The 12515-nt window shown below is 35.0% G+C and overlaps 1 protein-coding gene across 2 annotated transcripts in view; it reads left to right on the top strand.

Annotated features, from left to right (window-relative positions):
- SLC30A5 (solute carrier family 30 member 5) overlaps positions 1-12515 on the top strand; it is a 34698-nt gene that overhangs the window by 7318 nt on the left and 14865 nt on the right. For both annotated transcript variants that reach the window (XR_014020912.1, XM_081284947.1), the window contains exons 4-8: positions 1568-1653; positions 6334-6421; positions 9536-9623; positions 10621-10697; positions 11723-11893. Coding sequence is in view for 1 of the 2 variants with exons in the window: in XM_081284947.1 (XP_081141073.1) it covers positions 1568-1653; positions 6334-6421; positions 9536-9623; positions 10621-10697; positions 11723-11893 (510 nt within the window). In the remaining variant the exon portion in view is untranslated. The remainder of the gene's footprint in view (positions 1-1567; positions 1654-6333; positions 6422-9535; positions 9624-10620; positions 10698-11722; positions 11894-12515) is intronic.

Below are 12515 nucleotides of genomic sequence, written 5' to 3'. Positions count from 1 at the left end.
ATGCACAACAGAAAATTTCTACAAATAATCTGCTCTTGACATATTTGACATATTTGGTTTATATCACAAATTAGAAACCTATTCCATGATTTTTATCAGAATGACAAATTTAAGTATTTGTTTTTAGAGACCAAGAACATTTTTTAAAATAGCATTAATATTTTAAACACCCTTTTACATTTCTTTCTCTGTTTTTTTAATTAACTTTTTTCATTTATATTTGACAGCAGAATGCATATAATTCTTATTACACATATAGAGCACAATTTTTCATATTTCTGGTTGTATAAAAAGTATATTCACACCAATTCCTGTCTTCATACATGAACTTTGGATAATAATGTCCATCGCATTCCACCATCATTTCTAACCCCATTCCTCCTCCCTTCCCCTTCCACCACTCTTCCCTATCTAGAGTGCATTTATTCCTCCCATGCTCCCCCTCCCTACCTAACTATGAATCAGCCTCCTTACATCAGAGAAAACATCGACATTTCATTTTTGGGATTGGCTAACTTCACTTAGCATTACTTTCTCTAACTCCATCCATTTATCTGCAGATGCCATGATTTTATTCTCTTTTATTGCTGAGTAATATTCTTTTTTATCCATTCATCTATTGAAGGGCATCTAGCTTGGTTCCACAGTTTAGCTATTGTAAATTGTGCTGCTATAAACATTGATGTGGCTGTGTCCCTGTAGTATGCTGTTTTTAAGTCCTTTGGTTATAGACTGAGAGGGATAGCTGGGTCAGATGGTGGTTCTTTTCCCAATTTTCCAAGAAATCTCCATACTGCTTTCCATATTGGCAGCACCAATTTGCACTCCCACCAGCAGTGTATGAGTGTACCTTTTTCCCCACATCCTCAACAACGCTTATTGTTGTCTTCATAATAGCTGCCATTCTAACTGGAGTGAGATGAAATCTTAGAGTAGTTTTGATTTGCATTTCTGTATTGATAGCAATAATGAACATTTTTTCATCTATTTGTTTATTGATTGTATATCATCTTCTGAGAAGTGTCTGTTCAGGTCTTTGGCCCATTTATTGATTGGGTTATTTGTTTTTTTTTGGTGCTTTTCGAGTTCTTTATATACCCTTGAAATTAGTGCTCTATCTGATGCGTGAGGGTAAAGATTTGCTCCCAAGATGTAGGCTCTCTGTTCACCTCATAGATTATTTCTTTTGCTGAGAAGAAACTTTTTAGTCTTTCTCTGTTTTTGAATAATTGGAGCACTAAAAACTCCTGATGGAAAAGAATTTAAAGACTAAATCATTCAGTATTCCTAGTGAGAAACTAAGAAAACAGAAAAACTGTAAGAAAAAGATTTCAAGATACAACAACACAGGTAATGGAAACAATTCTGTCTTGCAAATCTAGAGTTAATCAAGGGATATAAACATTTTTTAATTTTAATTTTAAAATATGTAGTTATTTAGTTTTTTAAATGTTTATTTTTTTCTCCTTCTCTGTTACCATTTTTATCATTTGTCTTTTATATTTATTTAAAATGAAGTTAGTGAAATATGTGACTGAAATTTTTCATTTTTTTTTTCTATTTATAGTGGATCAAAATATTTAAACATGCAGTAGCTGGATGTATAATTTCACTCTTGTGGTTTTTTGGCCTTACTCTCTGTGGACCACTAAGGTAAATAAAAGTGCATATTTAGAATGTTTGTTTACATTTCCTCATTTTGAATGTTAATTTTGTTCCATTTTATTTCCTGTCAAATATTTATTTGTACAAATATTTCTATCACTTGTATAGTTTTGCATAGAATTCAACAAAGAGAGAGAACCTCTGGTTTGTGGATTAGTTCTTTGGGGAATACTATAATGTATTTGTTCATGATCTATCATAGATATTTTACTAGTTAGCATCCAAGGAGTTTCAGAAAATTTTTATCATAAGTGGCTTTTTTTTTTTTAATCACTTATTAGTGATCCTTTTACTTGCTAATTTGGAGGCTAAAAGGTCTGTAATGATAAATAAAATCAACCAATAAGGAGAAACCCAAGTACTTAAAAGCATTTGTGTGTCTGTGTGTGTGCACTGGGAATTTAACCCAAGGGTGATTTACCATTGAGCTATGCTCCTAGCCCAGCCCTTTTTTTTTAAACAGGGGCTCACTAAATTGTTGAGACTAGCCTAGAATTTGCAATACTGCTTCAGCGTCCTTAGATGCTGGGATTACAGGCTTATGCCACTGTGTCTGGCTTCTTGTTGTTGTTTTTATTTGTTCTTTTTAGTTATACATGCCAGTAGAATTTTTTTTCTTTTTTTTAGAACCAAGGATTGAACTCAGGGGCGCTTAACCACTGAGCCACATCACCAGTCCTTTTTTGTATTTTATTTAGAGACAGGATCAGGGGCACTTAACCACTGAGACACATCACCAGTTCTTTTTTGTATTTTATTTAGAGACAGGGTCTCACTCATTTGCTTAGGGCTTCTATAAGCTGCTGAAGCTGGCTTTGAACTAGCGATCCTCCTGGCTTAGCCTCCTGAAGCCGCTGGGATTACAGGTGTGCACCTCCATGCCTAGCGTATTTTGATATATTATACTTACATGGAATACAGTTTCCCATTCTTCTGGTTGTACATAATGTGGAATTAATTACACTGGTCTTGTATTCATATGTGAACATAGGAAAGTCATGTCCAATTCATTCTATTATCTTTCCTAGTCTCATACCCCTTCCCTTCCCTTCAGTCCCCTTCATCTAATTTTTTGGCCCAATTCAGCAAGTCACTTATAAACAAATATTTTGAAATAGTGTATCAGTCATCAGCTTAAAGGTGGTAAATTAGGTAGACTACTCCCATTTCATGTTCCCGTAGATCTATGTAGAGTAATCTTTTTTGTGCACATGAGCCAGTTTAGAAAAGAAATACCTAAGGACACTTAATAGAATATGAAACTGTATGTAAGGCTTCTTTTAATATTTTTTCTGTTTCTAAAGGATTTTGTTTACTTGCCAATGATGAGGGGGAGTGTGAGGACAAGAGGTGAGGAGTAAAAAATGAAGGATATTTTAAAGGCTTTCACTCAGAGTAGTAGGGTGAACAGAGAGGAAGGTCATGAATGAGAAATGCTTTGTGTAAAGTTTTTTTCCCTCTCATAGCCATTAGAATAGCTTCTGGGTCCCTTTGGGTGTTTTGCTCTGTGCTTTGTCACCTGCAGAGTATGTTAAATCCAAATGTCATATCTCTGTCCACAACTGCAATAGCATCCTGGAGGGCTGGGAAAGCTGGCAAAATTTCTCATTCTGAGTATAACTTTTTCAATTTGTTCTTGAATATAATTGAATGGTACTGTTGCTTATCATTTGTAAGATTTTAAATTTATTATTCACAAAGTTATTATTTAATTCACATACTGTTAAATCACTGTCTCTATATATTAAGATAGGGAAGGAAAGGGGAAATAACTTAAACTCTTTGGCTCCTTCTTTAGTCATCTACCTCCTACTCTTGTAACTCTACCACCAACAACACTGTTCCTCTTATTCTTTGACTAAAACCATCATGCAATTACTTGATGAGAAAGACTACTTTCAAGCTAAATATGGTAGCACAGGGGCTGGGGATGTGGCTCAAGCGGTAGCGTGCTCGCCTGGCATGCGTGCGGCCCGGGTTCAATCCTCAGCACCACATACAAACAAAGATGTTGTGTCCGCCAAAAAATAAATATTAAAAAATTTTCTCGGGCTGGGGATGTGGCTCAAGCGGTAGCACGCTCGTCTGGCATGCGTGCGGCCCGGATCCGATCCTCAGCACCACATATAAACAAAGATGTTGTGTCCACCGAAAACTAAAAAAATTTATATATATATATATTAAAAAAACAAAAACAAAATAAGGACTGGTGACACAGCTCAGTGATGGAGTCAATCCCCAGTGCCTCCAAAAAAAGAAAGAAAGAAAGATTCCTTTCATGTTTTATAGTCTATCTAATTTTAGGTTAGTATTACTGTTGACATTTATTTTCTTAAATTTCCAAATTTTAATACAGCTAAGATTATCATCAGTGTGCTCTCATTACAGATTTTTAGATAAAGAGAAAAATTAAAAACATTAATAAGTGGGCTGGGGATGTGGCTCAAGCGGTAGCGCGCTCGCCTGGCATGCGTACCGCCCGGGTTCGATCCTCAGCACCACATACCAACAAAGATGTTGTGTCCGCCAAGAACTAAAAAATAAATATTAAAAATTCTCTCTCTCTCTCTCTCTCTCTCTCTCTCTCCCCTCTCTCACTCTCTCTTCAAAAAAAAAAATTAATAAGCAGCTGAAATAATTACTATTTAGAACTCATAAGTCACCTGATGAATAGTGATAATGATTTCTATTTTTTTTAAAGAAGTATTTCCACATAAGAAGAATAAATATAGATAAAAATATAATTGAAGAATAATAAAATGATATGCATGTATCTTAACACTCAGCCCCCAAAATAAAGCCTTATTAATACCTTTGGAGCCCTGTGACTCTCCTGATTATATCTCCTCCTTTTCCTGCCTTTAGATATAACCAATATCTTAGGTTTCGTGTTTTTACTGTCCACTTTTTTGTAGTTTTCTTTTTTCTCTCTCTCTTTCTTTTCCTCCCTCTTTCTTTTATTTATTTATTCTTTAATATTTATTTTTTAGTTTTCGGCGGACACAACATCTTTGTTTATATGTGGTGCTGAGGATCGAACCCGGGCCGCACACATGCCAGGCGAGCGCATTACCACTTGAGCCACATCTCCAGCCCCTCCCTCTTTCTTTTAGTGTTTAACTTTGCAACGTTTTTTACTTTATTACTTTATATAAATGGAATTACATTGCATGTATTTTTCTGCAACATGCTTCTCCCATTCAGTGTTGATTATATATATATATATATATATATATATATATATATATATATATTTTTTTTTTTTTTTTTTTTTTTTGTATACACACACACACACACACACACACACTTTGGGGGGGGGGCGGTACTGGGAATACTGGGAATTGAACCAAGAGGTACTCAACCACTGAGCCACAGCCACAGATCTTTTTATATTTTATTTATTTATTTATTTTCCCAGTTGCTTAGGGCCTTGCTAAGTTGCTGAAGCTGGCTTTGAACTTGGAATCCTCCTGCCTCAGCCTCCCAAACCTCTGAGATTATAGGTGTGCACCATTGTGCCCAACTCGGTATACAATTTTTTTAAAATTCTTTTCATCATAGATGGACATTATTTGTTTATTTTTATGTGGTGCTAAAGATCAAACCCAGTGCCTCACATGTGCGAGTCCAGCTGAGCTATAACTCCAGCCTAAAATTCACCTTTTCAAAGTGTACACTTCAGGGCTGGTTGTAGCAAACACCGGTAGTCCCACCTACTTGGGAAGTTGAGACAAAAGAATCACTTGAGCCCAGGAGTTCAAAGCCAACCTGGGTAACACAGTGAGATCTTGTCTCCAAAAAAATAAAAGTGTATACTTTAACCAGGCACGGTGGCACACATCTGTAATTCCAGGGACTCAGGAGGCTGAGGCAGGAGGATTGCAAGTTGGAAGCCAACCTCAGCAACTTACTGAGGGCCCTAAGCAGTTTAGTGAGACCTTGTCTCAGAATAGAAAAATAAAAAGGGCTGGGGATGTGGCTCAGTGGTTAAGCAGCCCTGGGTTCAATCTCCAGTACCCACCTACACCACCCACCCACCCCCCCGCAAAAAAAAGTATTTACTTCAGTATTTCACGTGTCAATAAGATTTCATTCATTCATACTCCGTGTAATAGTTTACTGAATGGAAATACTCTAGTTTATATTATTTATGCTTTGATTAGTGGATTTTTTGCCCTTTGGACCTATTGCAAACAGTGATGATATGAGCAATCTCAAGTATTTCTTGATATACACATACAAGAAATCCATATGAGGGCTGGGGATGTGGCTCAAGCGGTAGCGCGCTCGCCTGGTGTTCGTGCGGCCCGGGTTTGATCCTCAGCACCACATACCAACAAAGATGTTATATCCGCCGAGACCTAAAAAATAAATATTAAAAAAAAATTCTCTCTCTCTCTCTCTCTCCTCTCTCACTCTCTCTTTAAAAAAAAAAAAAATCCATATGATTAACATTAGGAGTGGTCTTGTTGGATATTTGTAGTGTTAGCCTTTCAAAGGTAGATAATATCAAAACATTTTCCACAGCAATTATACCTACTTACTCTTCTCATAATGTGTATGTTTTTGTGAAATCAAGGGAAATACTTATTTTCTTTTCTTGTACTCTAGATGATGCTTCCTGATAAAGGTTAGATACATTTCATAAATGATATCTTTTTTCCATAGGACTTTGCTGCTATTTGAACACAGTGATATTGTTGTTATCTCACTACTCAGTGTATTATTCACTAGTTCTGGAGGAGGACCAGCAAAGGTAGATTTTCCGTTATCAGTTACTCAAAAATTAAAGTATTGTAAAATATTATCCAAAGCAAAAAACAAAACAAAAAAATCATATATTTTACTGTTTTATGTTGGTTTTGTTTTTTACATTTTTCTTACAAAAACATTTTTCTTTTGTTTATTTTGAAAGGATTACAGATTCTGAGAAAGTTCAAAGAAAAGCAGAGATTCTACCTTTCAATCAGTTTCCCCCAGAGATTAACTTCTTACCTAACAAAAATACACTATCAAAAGCCAGCAAAATGATGTTGGTACAATCCAGAGATCTTAGCAAGATTTATGGGTTTTATGTACACTTGAATATGTATATAGAGATTCATGTGGCTACCATCACAACCAAGATACAGAGCTGACATAAAACCACAAAGATCTCTTTCCCCCACCTTGTTCTTAACCCTGATAATCATTTTTGGAAAATACCTATAAACTTGTATTTAAAGTCTGATGAAGATTTGTCCAACATTTTGACAGGATCCCTGTTAAGTAATTCAAGTATTATCCTTTTTGGTAAAGTGAGTTACCAATCTATAATTTCAAACTGTTAAAGCTATAATGTTTCTTTATTACCAAATTAAAAATTTCCTGTGCATGGTATATTGTCCTAGACACACAGGCAAGAAGAAATAAAGACAAGGTATAACTGTGCTCTGAAAGGGACTTTCCAGTTAAGTTTATGTTCTCATTTATCAAATATAATGGTAATCACATATGAGTGGAGTAGAGGAAGATAAATAAAATAATAAAGGGAACAAAGTAACATGCCAAGTAGAGCAAAGAGTGCCCAGAGTGTAGATTTCAAATTAGATCATTAGTGTGAAAACCTAGGCCATTCTTTTTTCTTTTTTTTTTTTTTTTTAACAAATATGTTTCAGTTGTAGATGGACACAATACCATTATTTATTTATCTTCATGTGGTGCTGAGGATGGAATCCAGTGCCTCACCCATGCTAAGTGAGTGTTCTACCACTGAGCCACAACCCCAGCTCCCCTAGGCCACTCTTTAATCATTCCCCCTCACTAACAGAGTATTCCAAGATAAAATTCAAGTGAATTGAAGAATATTGTGCTTTAAAAAAAAGATATTTATAAAAACATAAGAGTAACTTATGGTTGAAGAAGAACTCTCCAAGCATAAAAGCAGTGGAGGAAAACTTAACCATAAAAATTACCACAAATAAAAACTGTTTTCAGGGATCATTTCTCAGTGGTATAGAGAAAGGAGACCAAGCAGGGGAGGAAGGGAGGTACTTAGAAACAAAATTTATCAAATTATATTGTGTGCATATACAAATATGTAAGAACAAATTGCACTATTATGTATAATTACAATGCAGCAGTAAAATGTGAAAAAATTACTACAAATAAAAGTTTTATATTTATTTTAAAATATAAATCACTCATATCAGTTAAGGAAAATGCTTAAGTTCCTCAACAGAAATGAGCAAAGAGCAGTGGAAAAACAGCTCACCAAAGAATACAAATGACTTTAAAACACTAAAAAAAAAAAAGTTTGACAGCACTAACAGAAGTGAAATGAGAGTGTAGATCTTACATATCCTCTCATTAGTATTAGTAATGAAATCAGAGCATCTGTCTAGGACTCATTGATTATATAAATATATAATTAAGGTTCTGAAGCACTACAGAATTCTCAGCTGCCCTCTTTGTTAACATAAGATTAAATTATATTTTCTGTATTTGAGTGTTCTTGATGTTACCATATCCTAATTCAATGAAACTTTAAGAACTTTTAAATTGTATGCTTTTTAATATATACTCTGTTTTGACATAATGCCCACCACACTGAAAATTTATCAAGTATAGTGGTCAATCATATGAATAGGATAGTATTTTAACTTTTCATTTTAAAACTTTATTTACTAGAAATATTGTGTTATTGTGTTATATTTTCATAAGTATTTATACTCAGATATAAATATATGAAATATTACGTATAAGTATGCATATTATGCAGAAAGTACCTGTAAATATCAAATGTATAGTAATGATATTTTAGATCATTTTTATACCTGACATTATGAAATATTTACATCAACTAGGCCAATGTATCCTTTCTATAATTTCCTTTCATCAAAATCCTTTCCCTGAAATGAGAACATAAAGTTTTTCAGGAGCTGAAAATGTAGTTCCATGGTCCAGCACTTGCCTAGCATGCATGAGGCCCTGGGTTCACAAACCCCAATGCCACAAAAAAAAAAAAGTTTATCAGTTTTTTACATCCTTATTAGACCTCAGAAATGACTTTGCTAATTTTCTTAACATAGCCTCATGGTTCTTCTTCCTTAGAGGAATGGTAGTAACTATAATATTCTCTACATGTATGCAGGACAGTAACTCCCTGTTAATTATTCCATAGCTAATTGGGGCTTTTCACTCAAGTAAAGTAACATTGAGGAAGTTTGAGTTTATAAACATTAATATTTTGTTCGTATTAACATGCCTAGCCATATTAGCAAGGAAATAATCAAATTTGTCAATATTATATGTCTTAAATAACCTTAAAACATTCTGCAGGAACCGAGGCGTGGTAGCACATGCCTGTAATCCTGTTGACTCAAGAGGCTGAGGCAGAAGGATCATGAGTTCAAAGCCAGACCCACCAACTTCTCTCAAGGCCTTAAATAACTTAGCAAGACCCTGTCTCAAAATTAAAAGGGGGACTGGGAATGTGGCTCAAGTGGTAGCACGCTCGCCTGGCATGTGGGGGGCACTGGGTTTGATCCTCAGCACCACATAAAAGTAAAAATAAAGATAGTGTGTCCACCTAAAACTAAAAAAAAAATTAATATTAAAAAAAATTAAAAGGGTTAGGGATGTGGCTCAGTGGTTAAGCACTCCTGGGATCAGTTCCTGATAATAAAAAATATATATTCTGCAGAATTTCTTAAATCATTTTATTCCTTATACTGTACTATTAATACTGTAAACTTATTTAAGGGCTTTAATGTCAGATGTTGTTATTTAAATGTTGATTTTTTTTAAAAAATATTTTGTTAGCATTTGTATAGTTATTTTAAGAATCAACCCTCTAAAAAAGCCATCCTTTTTATTTTTTTATTTTCAGACAAGAGGAGCTGCTTTTTTCATAATTGCTGTGATCTGTTTATTGCTTTTCGACAATGATGATCTCATGGCTAAAATGGCTGAACACCGTATCCTTTTGCAGTAGATTGGAGTTAAAATCTTAAACTTATTTAAGAAAATAGAAGACTGGCAGAATGAAAAAGAGATGAATGAGTTAAATTGATCAATCATGATTTGACACTTTCACAGATTAATATAGACATCCTGAATCAATATTCAAAAAGTGAATAAATTCATTCTAAATATCTTATACCCCTCAATATTTTCTACATAGCCACAATTTTCTGAAATAGACACTGAAAGAATATTATGCTAAAAAAATCATTTAAATTCCATTACCTGGTTTTTACTCTCTTGCTCTAAATTATTATTGCTAACTCAGCTCCCACTCTTCTCTTGTATAAACCCACCTTTCCAGTCAAATATGTCTACTCATTTTATTCTACAGACAAGTCCTATTCTTTCCTATCCCCATGCCATTGCCCAATCCATTCAGCAGGACTCATAGCACCCATTTTGGTTCTTCTGGTTACTCATACTCACTGCCCTAAATCTTATTAGTAAACTAATAATAATTTACTTTGTGACTGGGAGAGAGGGTAGCACTTTGAAAAAGCTCCAGAATGCTTGTGATACAATGTCTCCTACTCATCCACTTTTGCTTACTGCTTATTATGGTCAAAGACTTTGAAGGCAGATTCAAGACTAATTTTATATGTTAGTCTAAATGTACAACTTTAATTCAAAGGACAGGAATGGTTCCTTTGTCCTACTTATAGTACATACACACCTATCTTTTGAAGGTCAACTAAAATTTAGCCTCTGTATCCTAAGCACTATTATAATTATTTTGGAAACAACAGAAGAAACACATTCCATTATTAATTATTTCCCAGAACTGAATTTTAGACTGTTTTGTTTTTAAGAGAAACATGTTATTGAGGGTAGTCAGGTGATACCCAGACTAGTCTGTATTCTGAACAATAATGTAGCTAAAATTTCAAAAGGACTTCATGCTTTGAAGAGTTAATATTTAGAATTTTTTCTTTACTCCAACTCCCTTAGCTGAAGGACATCATGACAGTGCTCTAACTCACATGCTTTATACAGCCATTGCCTTTTTAGGTGTGGCAGATCATAAGGTATGTTCCTTTCTTTGTTGTTAATGTGATCAAAAGATTTTGAAAAGTCATAGCAACTAAAACTTTAAAAGTGCGTTTAAGGGGCTGGGGATGTGGCTCAAGCGGTAGCATGCTCGCCTGGCATGTGTGCGGCCCAGGTTCGATCCTCAGCACCACATACAAACAAAGATGTGTGTCCACCAAAAACTAAAATAAATAAATATTTTTTAAAAAAGTGCGTTTGGGCTGGGGATGTGGCTCAAGCGGTAGCGCGCTCGCCTGGCATGCGTGCGACCCGGGTTCGATCCTCAGCACCACATACCAACAAAGATGTTGTGTCCGCCAAGAACTAAAAAATAAATATTAAAAATTCTCTCTCTCTCTCTCTCTCTCTCTCTCTCTCTCTCTCTCTCTCTCTCTCTCTCTCCCTCTCCCTCTCCCCTCTCTCACTCTCTCTTTAAAAAAAAAAAAAAAAGTGCGTTTAAGGGGCAGGGGATGAAGCTCAGTGGTAGAGTGCTGGCCTAGCCCTTGTGAGGCACTGGGTTCAATCCCCAATATCACCAAAAAAAGCATTTAAAATAAGTTATCAGGGTTGAGTGTGACAGCTTATGCTTGTTATCCCAGCAACTCCAGAGGCTGAGGCAGGAGGATCGCAAGTTAGATGCCAAGCCTCTGCAATTTAATGAGACCCTGTCTCAAAGGAAAAAAATTAAAAGGACTGGGGATGTGGCTCAGTTATAGAGTACCCCTGGGTTCAGTCCCCAATAATCTCCAAATAAATAAAATAAGATAAAATAAATAATCAGGGTGTAGAATTCAGTAATAGAATGTTTGCCTAACATGTGTAAGGCCCTGGGTTAGAATCCCCAGCACTACAAAGATAAATGTTTTTTTGATTACTGGTTAAATTACAATATTGCCTTCCATTTAAGTAGTTAGGTAATTGGGAATATAGGAAAAACATACTGGTTCCACTTCTTCAATGTATATTTAGGATTGAATATTAGACTGTGTTTCCAATAACACTTACCTAATTTTACTCATAGGGTGGAGTACTGCTGCTAGTACTGGCTTTGTGTTGCAAAGTTGGTTTTCATACAGCTTCCAGAAAGCTCTCTATAGATATTGGTGGTGCCAAACGTCTTCAGGCTTTATCCCAGCTTCTTTCTGTGCTTCTCTTGTGCCCATGGGTCATTGTTCTTTCTGTGACGACTGAGGTAAGAACAATAATTTTTTGGTAATTAAAATAAGTTGCTATTACTTATAAATTTTAGCCCAGGATATTGTATTTCAGTATAATATGAGGTTGAAAGTAGCTTAAATTATTGTTATTTTTTTCTTGGTAGTTTTTTAAATTTGGAATTAATGTTATTGCTTATAAAAATACAGGCAAAACATTATTACATTTACATATCCCTCATCTTCCTATGGCCCAAACAAATCAGTGGAAGAAATAACAATTAAGTTCAAGGATTGTCAGTCAACTGACAAAAAGTTATAAAATTATTAAACAATATATTTTTTTAGGCAAGAGGTTTGTAAGTTAGCCTTAACAACTTAGTAAGGCCCTAAGCAACCTAACAAGATAAAAAAATGAAGAGAGGGCTGGGGATGTGGCTCAAGCAGTAACACGCTCACCTGGCATGCATGGGGCGCTAGGTTCAATCCTCAGCACCACATAAAATAAAAATGTTGTGTCCACCGAAAACTGAAAAATAAATATTAAAAAAAAACTAACTCTCTCTCTCTCTCTCTCTCTCTTAAAAAAATAATAAAATAAAGAGAGCTGGAGATGTGACTCCGTGGTTAAGAGACCCTGGGTTTAGTCCTTGGTACAAA

The sequence above is a fragment of the Spermophilus citellus genome (assembly GCF_964194105.1).
Source record: "Spermophilus citellus genome assembly, chromosome: 1".
Taxonomy (NCBI): Eukaryota; Metazoa; Chordata; class Mammalia; order Rodentia; family Sciuridae; genus Spermophilus; species Spermophilus citellus.
The sequence above is the reverse complement of the archived record's forward strand: the minus strand, read 5'-3'. Positions and strand labels throughout refer to the sequence as shown.